General features: G+C 39.1%; 1 protein-coding gene across 2 annotated transcripts in view; it reads left to right on the forward strand.

Annotated features, from left to right (window-relative positions):
* The window catches only part of LOC132133180 (spondin-1-like), a 76692-nt gene extending 52757 nt beyond the window's left edge, over positions 1–23935 (forward strand). The window contains exons 7-16 of one of the 2 annotated variants that reach the window (XM_059545927.1): positions 6970–7034; positions 8497–8698; positions 10531–10671; positions 11048–11123; positions 11853–12038; positions 15388–15558; positions 15701–15868; positions 20093–20257; positions 20479–20742; positions 23255–23935. In XM_059545927.1, coding sequence (XP_059401910.1) covers positions 6970–7034; positions 8497–8698; positions 10531–10671; positions 11048–11123; positions 11853–12038; positions 15388–15558; positions 15701–15868; positions 20093–20257; positions 20479–20742; positions 23255–23418 — 1602 coding nt within the window. In that variant the 3' untranslated portion in view covers positions 23419–23935. The remainder of the gene's footprint in view (positions 1–6969; positions 7035–8496; positions 8699–10530; positions 10672–11047; positions 11124–11852; positions 12039–15387; positions 15559–15700; positions 15869–20092; positions 20258–20478; positions 20743–23254) is intronic. The other variant, XM_059545928.1, reaches the window with a different exon arrangement.
* Positions 23936–27306: the final 3371 nt, after the last annotated feature.

A 27306-nucleotide genomic window follows, 5' to 3' on the forward strand; every position in this document is an offset into this window, starting at 1 on the left:
CTTGGACTCAAGCTGCATTGATTCACAACATATACATACATACATACACATATACACACACAACCAATAAAAAGCTAAAATATTAACAGCAGCAACAGTCACCTCTTTCCACCATATAGGCAATAAAAAAAATAAAAAATGGATCCGATTCAACATGACTGCATTACTACATCTTACCATTTAACATATTAATTGATACAGGAATAAATGACTTTTTGTAACGGTTGCTCTTACACAATGGGACTCTATACCGTCTCCCTGATGGCAGAAGCTGATACATTGGGAATAAAACATGGCTTGAATCACTCACTATTGTCTGTGCATTTTTAAAAATCAACGATTCGTAAATTGATTGAAGTGATGAGTACTCTCTTACACCCATAACTTTCATTGCAATTTTTACAAGACGAGCAAGCTGTGATTTTAATTGGACCGAAATATTGCCATACCAAGTTTGCATCCCATAATTCAAAAGACTACCTAAGACAGCGTAATAGAATAATTGCATAATTCTCTGATTTACACCAAACAGCCTAAGTCGTCTCAAAAAATATAAGCGTTGTTGAAATTTTGAACAAATGTACTCAATGTGGGCTTTCCAAGTAAATGAACGATCAATGACCACACCTAGATACTTATAGGTATCCACCTGCTCAATGATGTTATCATAGATGATTACTGGGCTATAATCACCTAATCTTTTTGGGTCTATTATCATTTCCTTCGTTTTTGATACATTTACGATAAGATGATTTACATTACACCACCACACAAAATTCTCAATTTCAGACTGATACGCTAATATATCATGATCTTTGTCTAAGAGACTCAATATCACTGTGTCGTCAGAGTATTTGATAATATAATTATTCTTATTTATACTAAGACATTTGTATAAAGAGTAAACAAAAAAGGAGAGCATACGCAACCTTGAGGCGCACCAATACTAATAGATTTAACATCAGAGTGTATTATTTACTTTTACATATTGAGTACGATTGGTTAAAAAAGAAAAGAACCACTTAATGATAAAAGGGTTGACATTACTTTTTACAAGCTTACCCAGGAGTAACTGCGGCTGAAGCGTATTAAAAGCGGAGCTGAAATCTACAAAGAGCAGTCGTGCATAAGCATTAGAAATTTCTAGATGTCGAAGAGTCAAATGAGTGATAGTATTAACAGCATCAACAGTTCCTCTTCCTGCCATATAGGCAAATTGAAATGGATCTACTAATGAATTTACGCAACATTTCAGTCTCGACATCACATACATCTCCAAACATTTCATAATTACAGAAGTTATAGCAATTGGTCTAAAATCATTATTGTCAACAGCACCCGTTTTTTTAGGAACAGGTGTAATAATAGTCTTTTTCCATAAAGAAGGAACCATGTGACTGTCCAAGGATTGCTGGAAAATTGGACACCAAGCTGGAGTTAATTCTTCTGCACACTCTCGTAAAAGATAAGCGGAGATACCATCCGGCCCAGTTGATTTCTTAATGCAAGTTTTCCGAAAAAGAGAAGTAACTTCTTGAGGGTTCACAAGTAATCTAACATCCGTTGCACATTCAATGTTTTGTAGGAACTCTTCACATTCCTTAATTGAATCATTGTTATCAAAGCGAATAAAAAAGTCATTCAATTCATTTGCTTTCTTAAAATCATCAGTAGTAATGAAACGTTGTTTTTTAGAATCCATGTTAGAGATCGTTCTCAGTGAGTTCCACAGTTTTCTGTTGTTCATAGATGCAATGTTTTGTTCAATGTAGTCCTTTTTTCGCTTCCTAGCTTCCCATAATAGTTTATTCAGTTCTTTTTGGACGACTTTTAACTCAACCCGATCTTTTTTCAGAAAAGCTACTTTTTTCCTATTGATGCAGGCTTTCACTTCTTTTGTTATGTGAGGCTTGTTATTAGGGAACACCATTATCTCCTTCTTGGGTAGTATTGAATCCACACAGAAGCGAATATAGTCCGTAGTTGTTTCAGTAACTACGTTCAGATCTGTGTCGTGAAATACTGACCAGTTCGTACTTAGAAAACACCCTTTTAATGCCTCTACCTTTTCTTCCTCCCATATAGTCACTGTCTTGACCAGAGGTTTACTCCTTTTTAAAGCAGTTTTGTATGTCGGTATTAAATGAACTATATTATGGTCAGACGTGGATAAAGGGGGTTTAGTTTTTGCCTTGTAGGCATCCTTAATGTTGCCATAGCATTTATCCAAAACGTTATTATTCCTGGTCGTAGATTTAACATATTGGAAAAAGCCTGGTAAAAACGGCTCTAGTTTACAATGATTAAAATCGCCCAAGACAAGGACTGGAGCTCCCGGTGTTCGCTGTAGCTGTTTTTGAATACAGTCCGATATACTTAAGGCAGCTCTGGAGTCGTTACCACTGGGAGGAATATACACTACACACAATATCACGTTGCCAAACTCCCTCGGGAGATAAAAAGGTCTTAGACTTAGACAGAGGTATTCGGCGTCAGTAGTACAGCCGGATTCTTTCACTGTATATTGTGTGCACCATCCGTTACTCACGTACACACAGACTCCTCCACCTCTGACTTTCTCCGAGGACTCCCCTCTATCCGCTCGAACCAAGGAGAAACCTTCCATCTCCATAAGCGGACTGGGAATGTCCTTGTGAAGCCAAGTTTCTGTAAACGCCATTACACTCGAGTCCCGGTATTCGAAGCATGATCTGGCGTGAATACGAAGTTCTTCCATCTTAGCTCTCAGTGATCGAACATTTCCAAGAATGATGGAAGGGAGAGGCGGCCTATTCGACCTCCGTCTGAGGCGCTGTAGAACTCCCCCTCGTCTGCCCCTTTTTCGAGATCTCCGGCGTTGGTCTGATTTCCGTTTCAGCTCCTCTGGCAGGTCCACCATCGGATTAAAATCCACTGATCGAGATGAGAGCAAAAACAGGGCTTCTCTTGTGTATGATATAAGAGTTTGAGTCTCCCCACACATAGTGGTCATTATAAACCATGGTGATAAGAGTTCCCAAGTGACAAATATCCAAACAAGGATGTATGCAAATGGTGCCATCGAGTAGTCTAGCTCGCAAGCACACTAACTAAGAAAAAATAAATAGATAAAATTAATAGAAGAAAAAGTCAAACAACAACCGTAAAACATAGACACGTGCAGCCAGAGCCCGGTTCGCAGCCGTGCAGCGCCACCGGAAGTAGTAGTAGTAGTAGTAGTAGTAGTAGTAGTAGTAGTAGAGAGAAGAGAAGAGAAGAGAAGAGAAGAGAAGAGAAGAGAAGAGAAGAGAAGAGAAGAGAAGAGAAGAGAAGAGGTCTAGTTTTGGCTACTTAAATTGTCCGGTTAGTCCATGCTGGTAGGTTGGTTAATGAGATTACTCTTACAGTATATTTGTTTTTAAAGCATACATTAAAAATACAATTAAAATGACTTGAATACACAACTTCCATATTGAAAATTATATTAATTGATGAATTCAAATTTATTTGTATATTTTTAGGAGGCATAGTCAAAATCTTAGACCAATCTGTTGTGCACCTATAAAAAAATAAATCCAATTCATACATAAAATGACTTGAATAAACATAATGAACAGTATTTTAAATTATGAATTAAAGTTATGCCTCCTAAAAATATCTAAATGTTTGGGTGATACAACTATCCCTATACAATGATAAAAGAAGAAAAATAAATTTATACGTAAAATGACTTGAATATACATATTCAATGATTCCATAACTATAACATTTTGGGGGCAAAATACATCTTTCTCCATTGACGGTCATTCTGCAGCAGCCATTGGTAATATGTGAGCTGCATGCCTTGTCAGTCAGCCCATGTGCTTATATGAGACTCTTTTGAAGCCTGCAGAAATGGAAAGTTGTATATGACCTTCCCCGAGGCATTTCTCTAAGAACCCTCCGAGACCCTTTGGCTTTTCAGCAGTCACACTCCTCTACTTCTCATCCTTTGTTCCCCTCCTCTTTTGTCTCGCTCCATCCCTCCAGCAATTTGGTCGGGGTCAGTTTGTGGTGATGGTCTGTGAACTGTGAAACCCGTTTTCAGAAACCGCAGCCAGGGACCCAGAGTGACAGTTCTCATTTGCTGCACAGCAAAGATGGCCCACAAGCAAATTCACTGTGTGCAAGTGAAAGTCAACAGTTGTCCACAACCACAGGTGAATGCAGTAAAAGATTTTAACACCGTATTAGCCCAAAAAATAAATAAATGATAACAATAAAATTCTGTAATTTTGTACTCACCCTTTTCTCAATCCAAACATATTACTGGCTTGCTTCAGTGGATCATAAAAGATATTTTGAAAATTGTTGCGTTTTTTTTTTTTTTGGACCCCATTAGCTTTCACTGCATGGACAAAAGCAGTTACAGTTCTTCAAAATATCTACTTTTCGCTGAAGTCAGAGTTTTGGAAGGGCATGAGGGTGAGTAAATGTCCACGTTTTGGATGAACTGTCCCTTTACACACTGTAAATGAATACGGTCATTAGCATTCATGCCGCAATACACAGGATATCAGCATTCACAAAACAAACACCAGGCGAACGCATGTGACCTGTATGTGAAACACGAGCGAGTGGCTAAGAATTGAGAACCAGTTTGCGACCAAAACACCAAAGCAAAACCAAAAGTGCACTTGCCTCAAGGTGATTAAAGCTGAACCGGAGACAGATGTGTTCTTTACAGGATCCTTTAGGGAGCTGCAGACTCTCTCAAAGGTTCAAAATCACCAGTCAGCCAAGAACAAAATGTCTTTCTGTATTTCTTGAAGCTTCTCAGGTACATCCCTCCTTAAAAACCCTCAAGGAGGTGATAAAGCCTCAGAAGAACTTTGTTTCTGGCCCCGGTTTGGCACTGATGTATTATTATTATTTTGCACCACAATCGATGTTCATGTTCAGAGCACTGGACCGGTTTGCTTCTTGGTTCAGCGGTTTGAGATTTCGCTCCCATGTTGTCAACCTAAGTACACTTGATAAATCCTTCGAATAAGCAGAAGTGAAGTCCATTTGGCCCATTTTAGGCAATATATTTCTTTCTGGTTTCGAATGTGAGGACCAAACTTCCAGAGTGGTGGACCGTAAATGAATATCCTCAAGCATGTGTGGCACCATCTGCCTCTTTGAAACATATTCATCAATTTGGCCAATTAGCAGATTAATTGCTTAATTACTCAGAGGCAGCAGTGTATTTCTCACAAAAAAATGCCAACAACGCCAGGACCCAGTTTTATCGCAATCTTATTTCTTCCACAATTCTTTGTTTGGTAGCAGCTTTTATTGAATTTCTGTTGCGAATTGGGAACTAGTTAGTGCGTCGATAAGTATAGAAGTTGAATGCACAACAATATGTGCTATTTCTGAGGATAAATATAATAACAGCAAATGTACTTGTAGTGCACTTGACCTATACTGTTGGCAGTTTTTAAACTCCTAAACTAAATCTGCATGAATTGATCCAGCAAGCATTGAGTAAGCAATGTTTTTGTATTGGTTGTCTTGTCTTTGCATTAATGTAATTCACGCAGGCCTTTAGGAATAGACAAACTCCCTTTGTACTGTATGTCTGTTTGATGTTAGGCAGCAAACTGTGAGTGTGGATACTTTTCTCACTCTGCTCTGCATCAGAAGAGTGTTTGCCAACCGCATGTTAATTTTTTAGTAGTCTCACATTCATTGATCTGATGGGAGAGTTTTTGTGGGTGCATTTGTAATGATGGGTCACTTGCTGCCTCTAGACAGGTTAAATCAGGGGTCTCAAAGACATTTCACAGGCCGTTTTCAGTGCCTTTTGACACTCCCCAAAGCTGAATCTATATGCTGAATATTATTTGGTGCAAAGTGGCACATCATTACAGATGTAAGTAAGTGAAGGATAATTTGAGGGGAAAAACAGAGTAAAGTATTTTCTTTATTATCAACATTATATGTTCACAATTAATTAAAAATGATCAAATGTATTTTATTATATAATTTATTTTTATTTTTTATTTTATTTTTTGTTTAATATTCATGAAAATCAGCCTAAACAAGGAAATTTAGAATTTTTTTATTATAATATTTGTGTATTATTCATAGTATTTAAAAATATATATTTATAGCATTTAGTATTTTATAGTATTTATTAATATTTTAAGTTAGCTTTTTATTTTTGTCTTTTTACATTTTAACAAAAGAAAATACAAAAATATAAGATGCCTGTGATCATACTGGTCACTTTGGGACAAACAGGAAAACCTAGTGAAGTACAGTTCTGTTTAAATTTAAACGAAATGCATTATCAGACAATCTACATAATGAACCGCTATGGCACAAGCTCCATTATGCTTCAGCAGTGCACCTGAAACTGTCAGCCGTAACGGGAACCTTCAGGTTCCTGTCTGAATGTTGGAACAGATCGTCAGACACTTCTTTGAAATGTTATTGTGGCAATGGCAGCCACACAAGCTCCCAGCATCCCGTGGTGAATATATACAGGGATTGCCTTTCTTACTCTTTCTGTGCCTGACGGTTGCTTTTGTCACAATCGTGCTCTCTTACTTTTTTTGTGCCTGTATTTGACTGTTCCTTACTAATGTAGTTTTACTGTAGCTGTTTCTTGTGGTTCTCAATAAAGTATTGTTAAAGTGCGATGTCTTTTCCCTTGGGTCCAGATATCACATAAAAGCAACAACAAATGGATCCATGCACCAAACAATACCAGAAATCTTAAGCACATAGTCTGAAGTGTTGTCATGAATATAATATTTTCAGAGGTTTAGGGAGAGAAATAAAGGATAGAAAGGAAACGTTTTTTTTTTTTTTTTGTGCTGAAAGATAGACGAATTGAAGAAAGTATAACTCAAAATCCTTGCTGTTTTGTTTTAGCGCACTTGACGTTCTATATATAGGATGCAATAAAAATCCACTTTCTCTTTTTTCTGTCTGTTTCTCTCCGTCTGTCTCTCGCAGGGTGATGATGTTATGACAGTTATCAAAACCAAAGCCCAGTGGCCTGCCTGGCAGCCTCTTAATGTGTAAGTTTTCGTCGCTTTTGTACTTTTACATGTAGACAACAGCCCCAAAAAGTGTTTTGACACTTTAGCCACACACAAAAATAAAACTTCCATGATTTTGCATGTTTGTGTTCATATCAGCAGTAAACCGTACCGGAGTTACATGTCAGTGCAATGCCCGCAAGGCCATCGGCACCATTAAATTATCAAATTTTTAAATATTACGTTTTATTTTTTTAATTGCAGCCTATCGAAAAAATGTAAATAGAATTGTACCGACTTTAGAAAGTCTTGCTTTTTTTCCTGGATGAATATTTTTTCAGTAGAAAAGAACAAGGACAAGTTCATGAAAGCCCCTTTTCAGCACCTGCTGGGTATGTAGATGTTTCTTCCCGCTCACTAACGAGGCGGTTCATATTTTATATGTGGTTTTGTTTAGCGAAGGCTTCCGTTTTTTGATGAGAGTTGCATTTCCCCTGCGGTGCTTCTGCGATTGAGGTTAATGGCCTCCCTCCAGCTCCAATACATCAGGACATTCTCTTGACCTATTTTGACATCAGACTGTCGATTACCACAACCAATTTACCCCATGAAGAGCACGTTAATTATTTTCAACCATAAGTCAAACACACTAGGTACTTTTTTTGTGGTGAAATTTATCATATATATTTGATAAACTATTGTCTAACATAAAATTAGGCTAGCAAAGTATTTTGTATAGACAATTTGGTCTTTCCCTCTTCAGTTTCTTTATCTTCTTGACTGTATCCAACACTATTTTTAACTTATTTTATTTACCAATTTTTTATTTTATTTTATTAAAATATTTATTTTATTTTATTTTATTTAAAATAATGTGTTATTTTGTTTATTTGTTTATTTTATTAATTTATTAATCGATTTGTTATTTTAATTTTTAAAAAAAAATGTTATGTCCCACTCTGCAGATCTTTGGTTTTGATTATAAAACTTGAGTTTAATTCTCATCTGCCTGGAATGCATGGCTCTCTCTCTTCCTGTGCAAGGCATAAGATCCTGGTTTAATAATGAATTTTTAATATGTGTTAATCAATAGATCCAAGTAACATCTTCAAGCACGCAACCTGCTCCACTCAAATGGCAACAGTTGCTTTGGTGATCAGGGGCGTCGGACTGGGGGTAAAACCAGTACTGATTACCAGGGCCCCAAAGGAAGAGAGGGCCCTTGAAAAGTCTGGAATATATATTTTCAAGGGGGGGATCCCATTAGGACTGCCTATGCATAGGGCCCGGGATCTTGTGCAGCACCCCTGTTGGTGATGGTTTGTTATTAGGGCAATTAGTTTTATTAATTACAATCTGCGTGGAGTCTTACAAATTATGCCTTAGCGCAATATATGAGACAGACTTCCTGTAAGTGGCATCATGTTTGTGTACAGTCCTTCCTCTGAAACAACAGCTTTATTTTTCGGTTGACTACACCTCTTCCCTTGTCTTCTCTCAGGCGTTCTGCCCCCTCGGCTGAGTTCTCGGTGGATCGAGCCCGTCATCTCATGTCTTTCCTGACTATGTTGGGCCCCAGTCCGGACTGGAACGTGGGATTGTCTGGGGAGGACCTGTGCACCAGGGATTGCGGCTGGGTCCAGAGACTGGTGAAGGATCTGGTGCCGTGGGATGCCGGTACTGACAGCGGAGTCACTTATGAGGTCAGTTTTCACAGACTGATGACATTGTTACATTAGAACATACCGTGAAAACTTTCAGGAAGGAGTTCATATACTGTAGGGTAGCGGGAGGCAATGTGGGTCATTGTGCATGCACAGAAGCTAGGTTTTCATAATTCTTCTCTTCTATTGTATGGTAATCTGAAATCTTGTCTTGTACCAACTGTAAACAGTATGACGACATCTAGTCAACAGCTTGGTTTGTCTTAAATACATTTCATTTTTGTTATAATTTGGACAATGAATAGATGATTTTTCTAAATATTTGATCATGGATAACATCATATTTTTAGTAAACATGTTAATGCATTCAGTTCTAAGAAAACTCTTAGATTAATAGATTAATTCATATTAACTAATAGATTTCACAAATTGTGCAGATAATTAAAATTAATTTAAAATTTACCCTCACAACATTAATGTATGCAACTGCACTCCGGCCTTACATGCACAAACAAAATGTTTTTTTTTGTTTTGTTTTTTTTGAAAAATTCATGCAAACACAGACCTCAGTGCAAATGACCATTATTTAAATAATGAAATAAAAAAATAATCAATATTCAACTGTTCATTATTATTGTTATTGTTGTTGTTGTTGTTGTTAAAATAATAATAAAAAAAATAAATAACAAAAAAGATTTAAACTATAATATAACAACAGTAATAATATTCAATATTCAGCCTTTCAATAATAACAGTTATAATAAAACTGTTATTGTTGTTGTTAAATAAAAATACATTAAAATGATAGTGATGGTTAATAATAATAATAATAATAATAATAATAAGTAAATTCTAAAATATAAAAAATATAAATGTATAAAATAATGCACACTTTATGGACTTAATTGTGGGTGATATTTTACTTGTTGAGCTTTGTTGTTTTAATAAGATACATGGGTTTGATTTATAAATAAATACTCATAATGGGCATCTTTATTATTTATCTTTAAACAGGATCACTGATGCAGACATTTTTGTATACACTCTGATTAGTTCTAATCAGCAAGTTTCTGATCAGTTTTCCAGAAATCATTTAGAACAGAATGAAAGTTATAAAGTCAAATTAAACAAAAGCTTTAATGGCATTTAAACCCATGAAATTTGACAATCTTAATTACAAGGTAATGGAATAATATTTAGTTTTTTCCTGAAGGATTGATGTGGAAATTAAATTGTTATATAAACAAAGCGAAAACTGCTTTCAATTCATAATGCTTCCACATTGTCTCATACTCGTATGCTTATGAATATACAAAGTCCAAGTCTGCACTAGATAAAAAAGAGAGGAAAAACAAGCACAAATAAACTAGTTTCCTCACTGTGTCCTATGTTGCTTCTAGTGTCAATAAAATCTTCATATTTACTTAATACTGTTTGCTCTGAACAGCTCTTAAGTGTTTGCACATCCCAAATGCTAAGTGGAACCAGGAATTCACACGCTGCCCCCTGCTGGTACGAAACAGTCCAGAGTTGTTCCTTGAAAGAAATAAGTTCACTTCAGAAGTTACACTCAGCTTAACCAAGCAGTTGGAGCAGCAGTCGGTCTTTGTTTTGCAGCATTGCCCTGAAAGTGTTGAGGGTGGAATGCAAGTAACTGTCAGGTGACTCAAAGTGCAGAAGCAGGAAACAAGAACATAAACTCATAAAGGGAATATTACACAGTCAATGAATGATGCATATGGAGATGAAAGGTGGAAGGCCCCGGCAGATGGCATCAAAAAGTCACATACTCTACCTCTCTTTTTCTCTTTTTCTCTTTCCCTCCCTCCCCTCTCTCTTCTGTCATCCTGTGTTTCTTATGTATATCCAAGTCTCCCAATAAACCCAGCAATCCCCAGGAGCGGATTCGACCCCTCAACAGTTTGGATCACCCACAGAGCCCCTTTTATGACCTTTCCGGTGGCCCCATCACACCCCTTGCCCGAGTGGTGGTGGAGAGAATTGCAAGAAAGGTGATTTTTAGAAGCTGTTTTAATAAATTTTATATATACCGTATTTTCCGGACTATAAGTCGCACTTTTTTTCATAGTTTGAATGGTCTTGCGACTTATAGTCAGGTGCGGCTTATTTATCAAAATTAATTTGACATGAACCGAGAGATAAGAACCAAGTGAAAACATTACCGTCTACAGAACTCTTAATATTCCACACCAGATGTTTCATCTCTTGTCTCACAGCTGAGAAAAATCCCATCTCTAGTCTTTAACAATCATCTGCCCTCAGAGAATCATTTTTTTGCGAGCTGAGCTTAGCGTGATAGTGATCAGATGGCAAATGGTGGATCTTATCAGGCGTTGTGATGTTGATCCATGTTCTTCCAATCTGCAGGGAGAGCAGTGCAATACCATGCCCGACACCATAGACGATATCGTCGCTGATATTGCTCAGGAGGAGAAGGAGGAAGGTGCGTATGGCTATGCTATCTTATCCAATTTGTAGCACCTCATTTAAAAACATAGCCACCGGACAGTTTAATGATCAAGGCAGCCAGCAGGTATCTTAGAGTACAACTCTTGTCATGGTAAAGTCAAACAACAGGAAGATGAAAAAGAACAATATGCTTTACCATGTTGCACTTCAATTATGTTTACTGGCTAATGCACTCTGCCAGATAATTACCTGTGGTTTCTCTCCAGTTTATTGTGAGTTTTAAGGACTGGAAAAAAAGGACTGGAATGAACAAAAGCTTTGCTACTTTTAAAGCTAAAGAGTGTCATTTCTATGCTACTAGCAGCTATTAGTCCTATTAGACCAGCAAGCCACAGAGGGATAAAACCAAGGACAGAACGATAGAAAGACACAAAGAAAAGTCAATGTTTATGGTGTCCCTATTAAAATGTACTCACCTTCAGGCCATCCTAGATGTAGATGAGTTTGTTTCTTCATCAGAACAGATTCATTCTGACGGCACCCATTCACTGCAAATGATGTACTGCTAAATTACTCCAATTCTGTTCTGATTCTGTTCTATTCAATTCATCAACATCTTGACTGGCCTGATGGTGAGTACATTTTCAGCAAATTCTCATTTTTGGGTGAAGTATTCCCCTAAGAAAGGGTTTAAAAGTGCTGCTTCTTTCCATGAACCGTGCAATGTCCTCTAATGACTCAATCCACTCACTCATTTCCACAGCAGACAACACTCCAGAGACGTGCATCTATTCAAACTGGTCTCCGTGGTCAGCCTGTAGCTCCTCCACCTGTGATAAAGGCCGACGGATGAGGCAGAGGATGCTAAAAGCGCAGCTGGACCCCAGCGTGCCCTGCCTGCATACCCAAGACTTTGAGCCCTGCATGGGGCCGGGCTGCAGCGAGGAGGGTGAGCTAGATAACACTTGTCTCCAGCTCTCCAGCGCACATAAATCTCTTTGAGGCTGATGGATTTAGGGATCACTATCTCAAGAAGGAAGGTGCATAGAATAAGGGAAAGAAAACAAAATGGAGGAAGAAGGAATAAAAATGTTGTGCAGAAAAGCATGCATGAAATGCTGAGTGGAGCAGGTAATAAATTTATAGTTTTTTTAGTGCGAGTAATGGATCCCTGTTTTCAAGGTTACGAAAACCTTATCTGACCTCAAACTGCTGCTGTGGAGTTTTATGCCTGCAATCTGCTCGAGCAGACCAAAGTATTGATTCCCTTGTTGGAGAGGTAGACGCTATAAACCATAACCATAAACTATATATCGCGGTTTATCGTTTAAAAGAATCAATAAGACATTTGCACTTTGGTAGGTTGGCCATTTGGGTCAGAGTGTAAAATCTTGGTAAGTTAAACTGTAAATAATGTTTTCTCTTTTGAATGCTTGGCTGTGTTTTTTAAGATCTGTATATCGACACACATGTAAGAGCTGCACAATCCAATTCAAATCGCAATAGCTATATGGCCTTCTGTGACCGCAAGAAGCTGTGATTTAAATGTTCAAAGAACCAGGGTAGAATGATATTTTAAATATTCTAAAATGCACAAAATTTTCAAAATGTTTTCTGTACAATATACTATTTTTTAATATTCTAAATATATATATATTTTATAGTATGTTAATTTTTTTTTGTATAAAAATATTGTATAATTATACATTCTAAATATTCCGATGTCTTTGGTATAATATGATACACTATTGTATTTTTTTTTTTATATTATTTTAAAATATTCTAAATATTCACGTTTTTTGATAATATATGAAATACTATTTGCTGTATAAAGTACTATAAAATACAATATACTGTATAAAAATATATTCCAATGTTTTTTTTAATGTTCAGAACATTTCAGCGTGTCTAGTATGATATAATACACTATTATATACAGTATATATTTTAAAATTTTATATATATATATATATATATATATATATATATATATATATATATATATATAGTTTTAAAATAATTAATTAGTAGCAAGTAATGTTATATAATAATATAATGAAAAAATATAATGTGGACAAAAAATATGAATACTAATGATCAACTTCAGGGAAGTCGTGGCCTAATGGTTAGAGAGTCGGACTCCCAATCGAAAGGTTGTGAATTCGAGTCCCGGGCCGGCAGGAATTGTGGGTGGGGGAAGTGCATGTACAGTTCTCTCTCCACCTTCAATACCACGACTTAGGTGCCCTTGAGCAAGGCATCGAACCCCCAACTGCTCCCCGGGCGCCGCAGCATAAATGGCTGCCCACTGCTCCGGGTGTGTGCTCACAGTGTGTGTGTGTGTTCACTGCTCTGTGTGTGTGCATTTCGGATGGGTTAAATGCAGAGCACAAATTCTGAGTATGGGTCACCATACTTGGCTGAATGTCACTTCACTCACTCACTTTTCACTAAAATGGACCAAAACTCTGAGTCCACTTTGAATTACGATGTGAAGAACTGGATTGTTTTTTAGCCCATTCAACTAAAAAGGTCCGAATTTTATACTTTTAAAGTGAAGAAGCATGAATACCCTTAAAGAGTAACTTTTTACATTAACAGCCCTTTTTGTTGTGGAAAACATCATTTAACTAGGAGACAAAAGGCATGACTTGCTACAGTAGTTTGTATTTTCTGCTGTTTTAGTTTGAATTTGTCTTTCTTTTTAATCTAGATACCAAAGCCACAAATATCTGAGATGTTCTAACATATTACAGTTCAGATCTCAATATCAATAAGCAAAAATAATCATAATAAGATTCTTGGACATTGTCACTGACATTTTCTGTCTACCAGTCTTTCTTTCCTCACCTGGCGACTGGTGACATTTTCTCTTTTTTTCTTTGTCTGTCAGCATATCTGCATCGACCCATCCATCTGCCTCATCTGTACCTCTCCATCCTCTGATCCCTCTGTTTTTCCACATCACATCTTCATTCTGTCTGCTCTGACTTGAGATAGAACCTGCATTGCTTTGCATAGACTCTCTTTTGTTTTTAATTAATGGGCCGTTAAGGGCCTGCATTGATTGATTATCCACCATCCCATTGACAGGCAGACACTGGGGCCTCTGGGGGCCCCATCAGGGCCACGTTTATTTACAGCTCTTATTAATGATTCACTTAGTTCTGCTTTATTAGGTAGTGCTTGCTGCTGGTCCCAAATGGGGTCTGCAATTCTACACTGGAGGCAAATCTATGGAGAGTCGCCCCAAGTTCATCCATCCCATCTGATAACAAATCTATTTACAAGCTCTGCCTTAGAGATAATTGGAACGACTGAGGTGGGATAAAGCATGGCTGGATCAGTCAATGTGATCACATCTGTCAGCACTTTATAAGGGGAGAAAGGTGGAAGATATGAATGATGACCTATAGAGCATGGCAGCACTGCAAAAGGAAATAGGAGGACTGTAATCTTACAGTCTGTCGTACATAATGAAACAGAATTATATGAGCAGGTAACTGCATTGAATTGCGGGTCGAACAGGGAATATCTTACATATATCTTACAAGAGGGAATATCTTACATTTTATTGTAATTTAATAAAAAATAATCACAGTAAACAAATTTTGTGGAAAGTGATATAGTTAATTGTTATTATTATTATTATTCTATGCATTCTATATTACTTTTGATTTTGTTGTTGAAATTATTGTTATTATTATTATGAGATGCTGTTAAAACAGTACTGAAGTTTGCAAGTGTACTGGACGTCTGTTTGCTCATACATTTATAAAAAACAATTAAACTACGAATACATTTTTGTCAAAAAATGAAATAAATAACAATATGGTCAGATTTCAATAATTTAAGCATAAATCTTTGGATCAAGCTTTTTATGAGAAATATAAATGGGGGAAGTTGTGGCCTAGTGGTTAGAGAGTTTGACTCCTAACCCTAAGGTTGTGGGTTCGAGTCTCGGGCTGGCAATACCACGACTGAGGTGGCCTTGAGCAAGGGACCGAACCCCCAACTGCTCCCCGGGCGCTGCAGCATAAATGGCTGCCCACTGCTGTGTGTGTGTGTGTGCGCGTGTGTGTGTGCGTGCGTGTGTGTGTGTGTGTGTGTGCACTTTGTATGGGTTAAATGCAGAGCACAAATTCTGAGTATGGGTCACCATACTTGCCTGTATGTCATGTCACGTTACTGAAATGTGGTCAAATGTATCTATTCACTCATCACCAGAATGTACTTTTAGGAAACATTTTTGTGGCATACAGTACCTAATTAGCATATGACTGTGTTCTCTTCCCTAGAGGCGTCCACCTGTATGATGTCAGAGTGGATCAGCTGGTCTCCGTGCAGCGCCTCGTGTGAAATGGGCATGAGGTCCAGAGAGAGATATGTCAAGCAGTTCCCAGAGGACGGCTCCAGCTGCACGCTGCCAACCGAGGAGACAGAGAAGTGTGTGGTCAACGAGGACTGCTGTAAGTTTTTTATATATATATATATATATATATAAATGTTTTGTGCATGTTTTTTTATGAACGTTCAGTATGAGTATTTAGTCAAATAACTATCCTAAAGTCTACACAAGTAATGTTAGAGACATATTTTTGTGTGTTTCAGCACCCAGTAGCTGTGTAGTGACCGAGTGGGCTGGGTGGGAGCCCTGCAGCGTGAGCTGTGGAGTAGGGATGAGGAGGAGAGAGCGCATTATAAAGATGGAGGCATCAGATGGCTCGCCCTGTCGAGTGCAGCTGGTGGAGGCAGAGAAGTGCATGATGCCTGAGTGCAGTAAGTAAAGCCACAAAATGTCAGTTCACTCAACTCAATCCAATACCTTCTCATGGGCCAGGCAAGATCCCCCCGCTTCACCAGGTTTGATTCATTAACAGAATTCCTTTGCTGCTAGTCGATTTCTAATTAGAGCTGCTTGTCACTTGCCCCAGGTAGGGATGGACCAGCAATTCATAAGGTCTTATTTAAATTGAGGCATCAATTTCATGCTTGCTATTGTGTAGATAGTCATTGCTAAATCAGTACTTTATTTGGCTCCATCATATTTTTTTAAGACAAGACATGCTGAAGATCCCTCGCCGCTGTGGTGAATCCGCGGAGCCACGGAGCCCGTCCCCGGCAACTCGCTCCAGTCCACCGCCTCGAGCGTCCATGGCGGCATCCTCCTCGCCCGCTCTGTGGCACCGCGGATTCACCACAGCGGCGAGGGATCTTCAGCAGCGCGTCCCTCCTTCTCCCGGGTTTCAGCACCACTGTAATGATAAAAACCTTCGTATTCATCCAGAAGAAGGAGGCGGGAACCGGCGGACAATCAAAATGAAACTTTAATAATTCCAAATAAACACAAAACAGCGCACCAGCCCCTCACGGACGACTGATGCGCACAAAATAAAAACCAAAACACAACTAAAAGCCCAGGCCTGGTCCTCTCTCGTCCTTCACTGTCGTCGCTCCAGTTTTATATCCTTCCATCTCCTATGTGGGACTCGAGACCGGCGGTGGGTCGCAGGTGTCACTGATTTGCCCAATCATTGCCGGCCTCACTCCTTGTTCCCACGTCCCTCGGCCCCACCCCACTTGCCACAACGACCTTTATTTATCTGCTAAACAGCTTTCAAATTTGTGAACAGAAGTAGTATTTAAAAGCTTTTAATTTCAAGTTTAACAAGCTTCAGATTGAACCAGTGAAATAATATACATAATCAAAAAAAAAAAAAAAGAAATAGTACATTGTTCTATTACCAATACAACATTTATGTATTTGTTTGTTAGTCTGTTTGTTTATAAATTATTTGTTTATCTATATTTTTCTATTTGTATTTTTTTCATATCAAGATTTTGTGTATTTTAATACAATCGGCACATTAAATATTACATTTGATGTTAATTATAATGTGGTCTTATTTAACAACAACAACAGTAATAAATAATAATAATAATCTGAGATTAATTTAACTAATTTAAATATTATTGATCTACAGTGGATGAGAAAACCAGTATATGCATCATGGCGGTTTTGGTTTCTGAATTGTGTTTGTTTTATAACATTAATATTTTAAATATAATTTATCTGAATGGCTATACAGTATACATTTGAAAAATATGCTGTAAAATACCTTAGTATAATTTTTTTTTTTATAAACATATACGCTTCATATAGATTATAGATACACCAAACATAAAAGATTTATGAGTATGTAATTTATTAGCAGTTAATAATGTAGTTGTTAAATTAAGGGATCGGGTTGGATTAAGGGATCTAAAATATGGAATGGTCGTTCAGAATAAGACATTAATATGTGCTTTATAAGCACTAATAAACAGCCAATATGCTAGTGATATGTATGCAAGTTAACAGTGAAAATAAGTCCTTAAAAAAAGTGTTACCTTATTTAAACTTGCAAATTTATAGAGTTTGAATACACCTTCTGGTGCTACTTGGACACGTCATCAGTGAAAAACCCGAGGTCATAGGGTGTTTCGGGTCTTTAATCTTCATACACCCTCACCCGGGCGACCCAGCCGGGGGTGATCAGTCCCCGGCTTGTGTCCAAGTGGCATGTTGCTCCACGGATCCCCCCTACGGATCCACAGCCACCGAGAAGCCCTCTCTGCGGCCTCTAAGATGTTTGCGGTGGCTTTTTTCAATTGCAGTCCTTTCACTCCAAGGAGTTTGAGGGTTCGCAGCAGTGAGTGGCTTAGCGAAGCCTCGGCACCCGACCTCGACTGGCTCGCAGCGAGTTTTCCCGCCATTGTTCCGGCACTCTGAGCTGAGCCCTGCGTACTTAGCCCTCTTGCGCTTGTGGGCCTCTTCAATACGGTCTTCCCAGGGGACAGTTAGTTCCAGGATAACCACTTGCTTGGTAGACTCAGATGTTAGCACCATGTCTGGGCGGAGAGAAGTGGCTGTGATGTTGCCTGGGAACTTAAGCTGTCTTCCAAGGTCAACCTGAAGCTGCCAATCACGAGCAGTGGAGAGGAGCCCCCCCGTAGAGCTAGGCCGGTGGAATTGTTCCTTCTGCCCAGCTCTAATAAAGGTGATTGTCTGTTTGGGGGCTACCTGGGTCTTGCTGAGCTGGATCGCTGTGCAGATGGAGTCCGCCAAAGCCTTTAGCACCTGGTCGTGGCGCCAGCGGTACCGCCCTTCCCCTAGCGCTCTTGAGCAGCTGCTCAAAATGTGCTCCAGTGTGCCCCTCTTCTGGCACAGCTTGCACTCAGGAGTGTCTGCCAGGCCCCAGGTGTGCAGGTTAGCTGGGCTTGGGAGGACGTCATAGACGGATTGGACAAGAAACTTGATCCGAAATGGCTCTGCTTTCCAGAGCTCTGCCCAGGTTATTCTGCGTGGATCTGCATGTTCCCACCTGGTCCACGCTCCTTGTTTGGACATGCTGCCCATTTTGGTGTAACGTTCTTCCTCCGCCTCTGCTCGTATCTTGTCCTGAATCAGTCTGCGCCTCTCTTTTCCACGAGCCAGATCGTAACGTGGCTTGGGAAAACAACCAAGACCTGCTCGTCCCATTGCCACCGAGCCCACCAGCGTTTTGTGCCTTAGTCGTGCCTCAGCTTTAGTGACGGCTTCTTGCGCCTGCTACTTTCTCCCGGTCTTAACGAGGATTCCTGCTGCTGCGACTTTTGTGTCTCTGGAGTCCCTGTACATCAATACCTCTCTGGAGCGGGTGACTTTGAACTCCTCTGATAGTCCACTCAAAGGAAGATGCAGCTTGGTGGAATGGCCGTAAAGGGCAATGCTGCTCAAGGACCGAGGGAGCCCCAACCATTTTCTGAGGAACTGGCTGATAGACTTCTCTAGAACCTCGACTGTTGATGTTGGTACCTCGTAGACTAACAGGGGCCAGAGTATTCTTGGCAAGACTCCGTGCTGGTAGATCCAGGTTTTGAATTTTCCGGGGAGGCCAGATCTGTCAATCGCTGCGAGCCAGGTGGTAAGGTCGCACTTGGTTTGTTTTATGGCAGCTGAGTCCTTCAGGGAGCTATCAAAGAACTTCCCCAAGCTCTTGACTGGTTTTTCAGTCACTGATGGAATCATGGTCTCTCCCAGGGCAAAGCGGAAACGGTCGGACACTTTACCCTTCTTTAGGACCAGAGACTTGGACTTAGCAGGCTTGAAGCTCATCCTTGCCCAGGAGATGAGCCGTTCAAGCCCCTGGAGGAGCCACCTGCACCCTGGAACAGATGTTGTCATCACTGTTAAGTCATCCATGAAGGCTCTTATGGGGGGCTGACGGGTCCCAGATTTTGACTTGGGCCCTCTGCATTCCACCTCGGCCGACTTGACAATCATGTTCATGGCCAGTGAGAAGAGAGATACAGAGATTGTGCAGCCAAGGATTATCCCCTTTTCAAGTTGGTGCCAGGAGGATGTTACTTGGCCTGAAGAGACTCGTGCGCTGAAGTTGTTGTAATAGTCCATGATGAGGTTGCGGATCTTGACAGGAACATGGTGTCTTATCAGTGCGGTTTTAACGAGCTTGTGTGGAATAGACCCGTAGGCATTGGCCAGGTCAAGCCAGAGAGTTGCCAGATCTTGAAAATTTATAATTTATATTGAATTCAGTAACAGTTTATTTTAGGGTCTCTTAACTAGTTGCTTATTAGCATGCATATTACTAGAATATTAGCCATTTATTAGTACTAATTAAGCACATTTTAATGCCTTATTCTACACCCCTTATTCTACCTAATACCTAAACTTAACTACCTTACTAACTATTAATAAGCAGCAAATTAGGAATTATTGAGAGAAAAGTTGTAGTTTATAGTGAATAATTGTTCCCTATTCTAAGTAAATTTTTATGTTCAGTGTGCTTCATCAAATGACTAGTACTTTCATAAAAATACAAAAAAACTAGTATGCACTAGATTATGTGGATTGCAAGTATATGCCATATAAATCTGCACTTGATACTGTGCACCTCTAATTTAGTATGCCTTGGGTGCATGAACAGGAACTGTTCATAACTTGTGTACTCATGTGTGTAGATGAGGTGGTGTGTATGCTGTCTCCGTGGTCAGACTGGGGAGAGTGTAGTGTATCTTGCAGTGTGGGTATGCGTTCCCGTCAGCGCATGCTGAAGATGCCTGTAGAGCCCAGCCTGTGTTCAGATGAACTCGAGCAGGTTGAAAAGTGCATGCTTCCTGAATGCTGTAAGTAACACAGACACACACAGCTTTATTTATACCAAAGACTTTGTGTTTTTATGTAAAGTTACAGACTAACCCTAATGCAATTTACCAATTGAAGACGTCAATAAATGGAGGTTTTGTGATATTTAGTTCACAAAATTGTCCCCAAATTGTAGTGTATGCACAGAAACAAACAAATGGATGAAATGCTCCCTTTTTAATTCCTTCTATTACTCCTCCAGCCACGGACTGCATGCTGTCGGTGTGGTCGGCATGGTCGGAGTGTAATAAGTCTTGTGGGAAGGGTCACATGATCCGGTCACGGATGGTCAAGCTAGAGCCTCAGTTTGGAGGCATGCCCTGTCCTGAGACGGTCCAGAGGAAGAAATGCAAGATCCGCAAGTGCATGAGAGGTTCCCGTGCCAGCGACAAGAAGAAGAGACAGGAAGCTTCAGACAGGAGGAGAGCAAAACCGAGCAGGGAGTCTGTGGCAGAGGAAAGATCAGGTCCAGAATTATTTAATATTTACGTATTGCAAGTTTAGCTCTCTGCCAACCAATCATTCCTGGAAGCAGGATTTAATGTCAATTGCTCATGTTTTGTGCAGCTGAATTTGACTTGAATTTGAATTTGATTTATAAGAGACAGTTACTCCGAAGAAGTCTTTGCAATCTTTCATCAGTATTTAATAACATCAACAGCCTCTTAAAAACTTTTCTTGACTGATTTCACCTTGGTATAAAGCTCCCAAAGGGACATGGTGATGGAAGATATTATGAAATGGGATGGAAAAAACATTGTCCCCTCAAACTTTTTGCAATTTCTCCTAAGAATATTTTGCATTCTCATATAAAACCTTTGTGTTCTCATGAGACAATGCACTCTTGTACATAATTTGAATAAGCTGTACAGAGCTCCGAAAGGGACATGGCGATGAAAAATAAAATAAAATAGGAAAATGAGAAAGGAAAAATTATATTTCAATACTTTTGTGTTCATTTGCAAAACTTTTGGGATCCCCCAGGAAATTCTGCTTTTGGTGATGAAAATGATACGAAGTGGCTGGGAAAACTGTATTTCAATACTTTAGCAGTTTCTCTATGGAAAGCAAAAGTTTTTCAAGCAAAAGCACTCTTTATCTGTGGGAACACAAAATGTTTTGTGAGGGAATGAAGAAGCATTGAAAAATAATTTTTTATTACCATCTCACTTTCAAACAACCATTGAAATATGTCAAGATGATGCGAAATGCCTTTTTTCACAATTCAATCAGTTCCAATGGATAAAATCAAGGTTTTTTTTTCTCATTTCACACAGAAATATGCGACATTAGAGTAGTAAAATAAGTTTCTTCTCACCCATTTGAATATAAGTTACTTTCCTTTGTGTTCCTGAAAAATTCTGAAAATGACCATGTTTCAAAACCTAGTGAGCTGCCTACAGTGGAAGTATTTTAAGTCATCATACGTGCGTTCTTAAAAGGCAGAGAAATAATGAATCTGCTTTGATGGATACTTTGTGATCAGACTCTGAAGCTTGATTCACATGTATCATTTATTGGAGGCAATCCCAAAATGCACTGTAATTAGGTCTGAGACTTTAAAAAAATAGTTGTGTGTAATAAAAATTTACTAATTTACCCAATATTTATGTGTTCTGTACATTTTAGGGTTACTAATGCATTTTAGGCTCATAACTCCTGTTCAAAAGTTTGGGGTCAGTATGGTTTTTAAACGTTTTTGAAAGATGACTCTTGTGCACACCAAGACTGTGTTTATTACAGTAAAAACTGTAGTTTAGGGAAATATTATTACAATTTAAAATAACTGTTTTCTATATGAATATCTTTTAGATTGACATTTATTCCTGTGATCAAGAAGCTGAATTTTCAGCACCATCACTCCAGTCTTCAGTGTCACATGATTCTTCAGAAATCATTCTAATATACGGATTTGCTGCTCAAGAGACATTTCTTATTATCAATGTTGAAGTCGTATTGCTTAATACTTTTGTGGAAACAATCTTTTCAGGATTCTTTGATGAATAGAAAGTTCAAAAGAACATTTATTTGACATAGAAATCTTTTGCAAAATTATAAATGTCTTTAATGTCACTTTTGATCAATATAATGCATCCTTGCAGAATAAAAATAGTAATCTATTTAAAAACTTAAAATCTTATTGACCATAAGATTTGAGTGATATTACAGCATTACAGCATTCCAAATCAATCACTAATAAGGCACCATGATAATTAAGATACATCCTAACAAGGCAAAAATCTCTTTATAAGCAACAAGGCAGCTTACTGTTTTGGAACAGAGCCAATATATTTGTTATTGATCGAATTGCTCTCCTAATTTCCCTGTAAACCTGCTTTACTGCACATGTGAATCGATTAATACATCCAATCTTTTAAAACTCTGCTGCTCTCTATGAGCCGTAGAATCTCTTACACACACATTAACACACATCTATTGTCAGCGTATGATGAAGTGATTCAGTATGGCTACAGATGGTGATGTAGAGGATCCCATGCTCATTGTACTAGGGAAGTCTCTCTGGTCTTGCCACATATTCCTAACATGCATAAACACACACGCTCATAAATCACCTTTAACTGTGCTGTCCCCATCAGCTGCGGAGGACACTGGTAATATTAATTCTTGACACTTTACCTTGGTCACCACCAGCACGCTTCAGAATCTCTCCATCTTCCCCAGCTCCACCTAAATAAATTTGCTATGGGGTAATTTCATAAATGTTATACGTGCAGCAGCAGTATTTCCTACATGCTCACAGCAGCGTGTCTGTTAATGTATTAGCAGTAGCAAGTCTCAGTACTTGCTCTGCCACCGCAGCATCTATTCCACCAAGACCATTACCACCAAGATATTACCATGCTAAACTCTCCAAAAGCTGTCATGACAGAAATTTATTAGTGAACTTTCCCTTTAAAGGGCCAAATTTCCCCTTACACAACCCCCCACCTTGATTTTCTTTTAATCTCTTCCAACAGTCTGCCCGATACGCCCGTGGTCCAGCTGGACGGAGTGTACCAAGCCATGCAGCGGGGGGATCCAAGAGCGTGTGATGAACGTAAAAAGGAAAGGCAAATCTTCACAGCCCAGCAACTGCAAAAACAAGAAGGAGATCCGCGCGTGCAACGTGCACCCATGCTAAAAGTGACTCTCTAACACTGTAATACAATCACACACTCCCCACCCCCCGAAAACACTTTGACTCAGCCCTTAAAGCGACTGATTAGGGCAGGAACAGCATAGTTTTAACCCAAGGTTTCCGGAGACGGGAATGGCGAGGGGTGTGTGTTCCAGCTTTTAGGGTTCTAGAGTAACACACACGTGGACCAGGCCTGTTATCAGTGATTAGTTTTAGATGCCTTCTTAGCGGGCATATATACTGTATCAATGTATAACCGACACTTTTCAGTACCAACTTCACTAAAACATCAGTGTGCACTTCATTTTTAATGACAATTACATCTTTTTATTTTTATGCACAACCACCTTCTTTTTGGGTAAATGTCAGAACAGATACGTAGCATTTCCTGTAAACAAAATATTGTTTTCTTCATCCCATATATATTTTGGATGCAATCTTATATTGGGTTGTGAAGGAAAACAGGACATGATGTCGATTTGACCAGTTAATTCATACAGTAAGTGTTTGGTGAGGACAGAGGATTTATCTATATATATATGATTTTCATATATATATATATATATATATATATATATATATATATATATATATATATATATATAGAAAATCTAGCTGAATACAGGCTTAGGGTAATGCATTGGACAGCCTATGGATAGTTTAACTTTAAATTTCTGAAATAAAAAGCACAGGTAAACATGACCATTCAACCTTTTTCTTGGTTTTATTTTATAAATAGTGATATATTAATTCTGAGTTGAAAATAGATTGTGAATTTTTATTGCATTATTAGATGTATAAGAGGCTAATGTTAAATATTAACTCATCTGTAGGGAAAGAAGGCATTTAAATTACTTTTATTGTGGAATTTTGATATATTTAGCTTCAAAAAGTCTTGCCAAAGTCAATTGTTTATTTTCTTCTTTTTCTCTGTTGTTCTTCTCTACCTTCCTTTCTTTCTTTTCACTCATATTCTGCTATTTTGAAATAAATCTTTACAACAAAAATGTATGTGACTACATCTTTTGGATTGCTTATTGCCCCAAACACACATTTTGCCTTATGTTCTTTCCTGATCTAGGCTCTCTGTATAACCACTAGGGGGAGACAGAGACTAAAGTTGCGATACATAATTATGTCGTAAATTCGTCACCAAGTGGCGTAACAATTCAATTGCTCGACAAACATATATATATTGTTTTTTTTAAATATATTTTCTCTTAGCTAAGGAGTTTAGAAATATCTGATTCCGTGCTTTTAACTTGTTTAGATTTGGTTTTGGCAATGGATAGCTGCCAACAACGGTCTGATAGCTCTGAGGCAAGGATGTGTCATAGCCTATTAGTGTTGGTTTTTCTTTAGCTTATTAAACTTTGGAAAAATCACAAGCGTCGAGCTGAATTGCTGCGCTGTAAACGTTAGTGGTGTACATTTATTTAGGTTTGAACTCGCCTTTTAAACATTTTATGAAACTCCTAGTGTGATTTAGTTTGACAAGTGTGCGGTAAACGGCCCAGAGGCTTTATACTCTAAACACAGGAGATTTCCCTCTCTTCCTAAACATGATGGGAGCAATTTATTGTTAGAACGCATCATGTCTCGGCGAGTACTGAATTAATTAAACTGGGCCAAACACAGCAGCTTGGTAGTCATGGTAACACACGCTGAAGCATTAATATTTCTCACACATGAAACAACCGGGCAGTGGATTTAAGACCTACTGAAAAAGTTTGGCTTATGAATTATTAATGAGACGTGACGTTTCACAGGTGGCCTGCTTCAATATACTCAAAATCAAAGTGGTCAGTTTATCTATAAAGCCAGAACGTCATAATATATGGGAAAAAAAAGCATTTTCAACTAAAATGTTGTTTATATGTATTTTTAACATATCATGGTAACCATAAATCTGCCATAGCTTTGCTACACTGACCATAGTTTAAACTGTAGTACTGTGGTTATACAAATGTAATCAATATGCCAAAAAAAAACATGGTAAGTACACTTTTACTACAATAAAACCATGATTAATTTTAGTAAGGGATGGGGAAACTGCTGTTTACTGTGCTTCTGAAGCCTGAATTGTTCACATTCGTTTAGCTGCTGAACCAATGGCGCTTCAATCCACCAAGAGGGGTGGAGCCGACTGCTATATACAGTAAGTTGGCTCTGAGTGCTATTTTGTCCGAATCTTTCATCTGATGTGACAGTTATTGATTCGCATGCAGCCTTTGTCACGGTGTCTGGTCTCTGTTTCCCTGGGTGTCCAAAAGTGGTCTCACTTCCCCATAGGCACCTCACCGCAGGCACTACAATTCCCCCAAAGCCTTGTCCCTTCATCACAGTAATTGCACTCAGGTGTCTTCACTTGATAGTCATTTCCCTGCCTATATTTACCGGTCTGTTTCTGTTTGTTTTCATGGAGTTCTTACTTTCCGTCACCCTGTTTCCTCGTGTTCCTAGTTTCTAGTTCCTGTTCCTATACCTGTTTGTTTGTTTTGGATTGATTTTTGGTTTTGACCCCTGCTTGTTGGATTCTGATTTTGGATTACCCATTAAAACTACACTGCTTTTGGATTTCTCGTCTCCTGTGTTCCCGAACATTACAGCCTTATAGCATGGCAGCCTGTATAACCCATCTCAGAGAACCAAGGTTATGTTAGTAAATGGAGCATTCCCTTTTGAACTGTCTCTCCTGTTGCGTCGCTGATGCTTATGGAGAATATGTCCAATAGTGCCGTGCTATAAGCAAGTGCAGAACATAAAGCACAAAAGAGCTGCTTTGAGTGCCTAAATGGTCCAGAGCACTCAACATACACTCTAAAATCCCGAACTGGACATAGTGGATTAGGACCATGCTCACCTTCTGAATTTGGGAGTTCTAGAAGGATGGTGACTTGTGCTCTGAATGGAGTGGAGCGCACTTTCAGCACATTGCCATATATTGGTTTGAGGATGTCTTTACAGTCATTAGGCCCAAACTCAAGACAGGAAGCACTGACTGACAGTACTTGCAGGTCACCTACTTGCTTGCCCGATGCTTAAGCCGGAAGGAGGATGGTCTTAAGGGACAGGTGCCACAAGTCGGCCGACTGGAGCAGCTCAAAGGGAGGAGCCCGAAGTGGACTTGAGGACTATAGATAAGTCCCAAATCCACACAGAATGAGGACGAGGTGGAAATCTGAGAGCTCTCCTAATAAACTTAATGACTAGGTCATTTCTGCTGGTCATTGTCTGCCGCATATACTTTGAGCATAGAAGGGTTGTGCCCCTTATCCAGTAGCTCTTGTAGAAAAGTTAGAATGGAGGACACGTTGCAAAAAGATTGGTCCTCGTTCCACACTGCACACCAGTCAGAGAAGACTGACCAAGGGCATAAAGACATCTTGTAGATGGGGCTCTAGCCTCCATAATGGTTGCTGCAAATACTCCCATTAAGGGGCCAAACATGAAGGCTCCACAGCTCTGGCCGGGGATTTGCAAGAGAAGGTCCGTCCAGAGTGGTACTGGTTATAGTGGGCCAGGGCATCTCACTGTTTCGAAAAGTAAATTGGGCAGTAGAAGTTGTCTTCTGAGGTGAAGATGTCCACCTCTGCCCTACCGAAGACAGACCAGGTCATTTGAACAGTTTGGAGATGTAGTCTCCATTCTCCTGGAGCCACATTGCCCCTGGACAGCATGTCTATCCCTTGGTTCAGTCTGCCTGGCACACAAACTGCTCTCAGTAAGAGGAGTGTGCCCATAAAAGGAGGCGCCGAGCCAAGCTGTGAAGGGAGCGTGATCTGAGACCACCTTCGTGATTGATAAGAGCTACCACCCTCATGTTGTCCAAATGTACCAGGACATGGTGCTCCCTTAAGGCCTGCAGGAGAGTTTTCAGGGCTAGGAAAG

This window comes from Carassius carassius, chromosome 50 (genome assembly GCF_963082965.1).
Source record: "Carassius carassius chromosome 50, fCarCar2.1, whole genome shotgun sequence".
Taxonomy (NCBI): domain Eukaryota; kingdom Metazoa; phylum Chordata; class Actinopteri; order Cypriniformes; family Cyprinidae; genus Carassius; species Carassius carassius.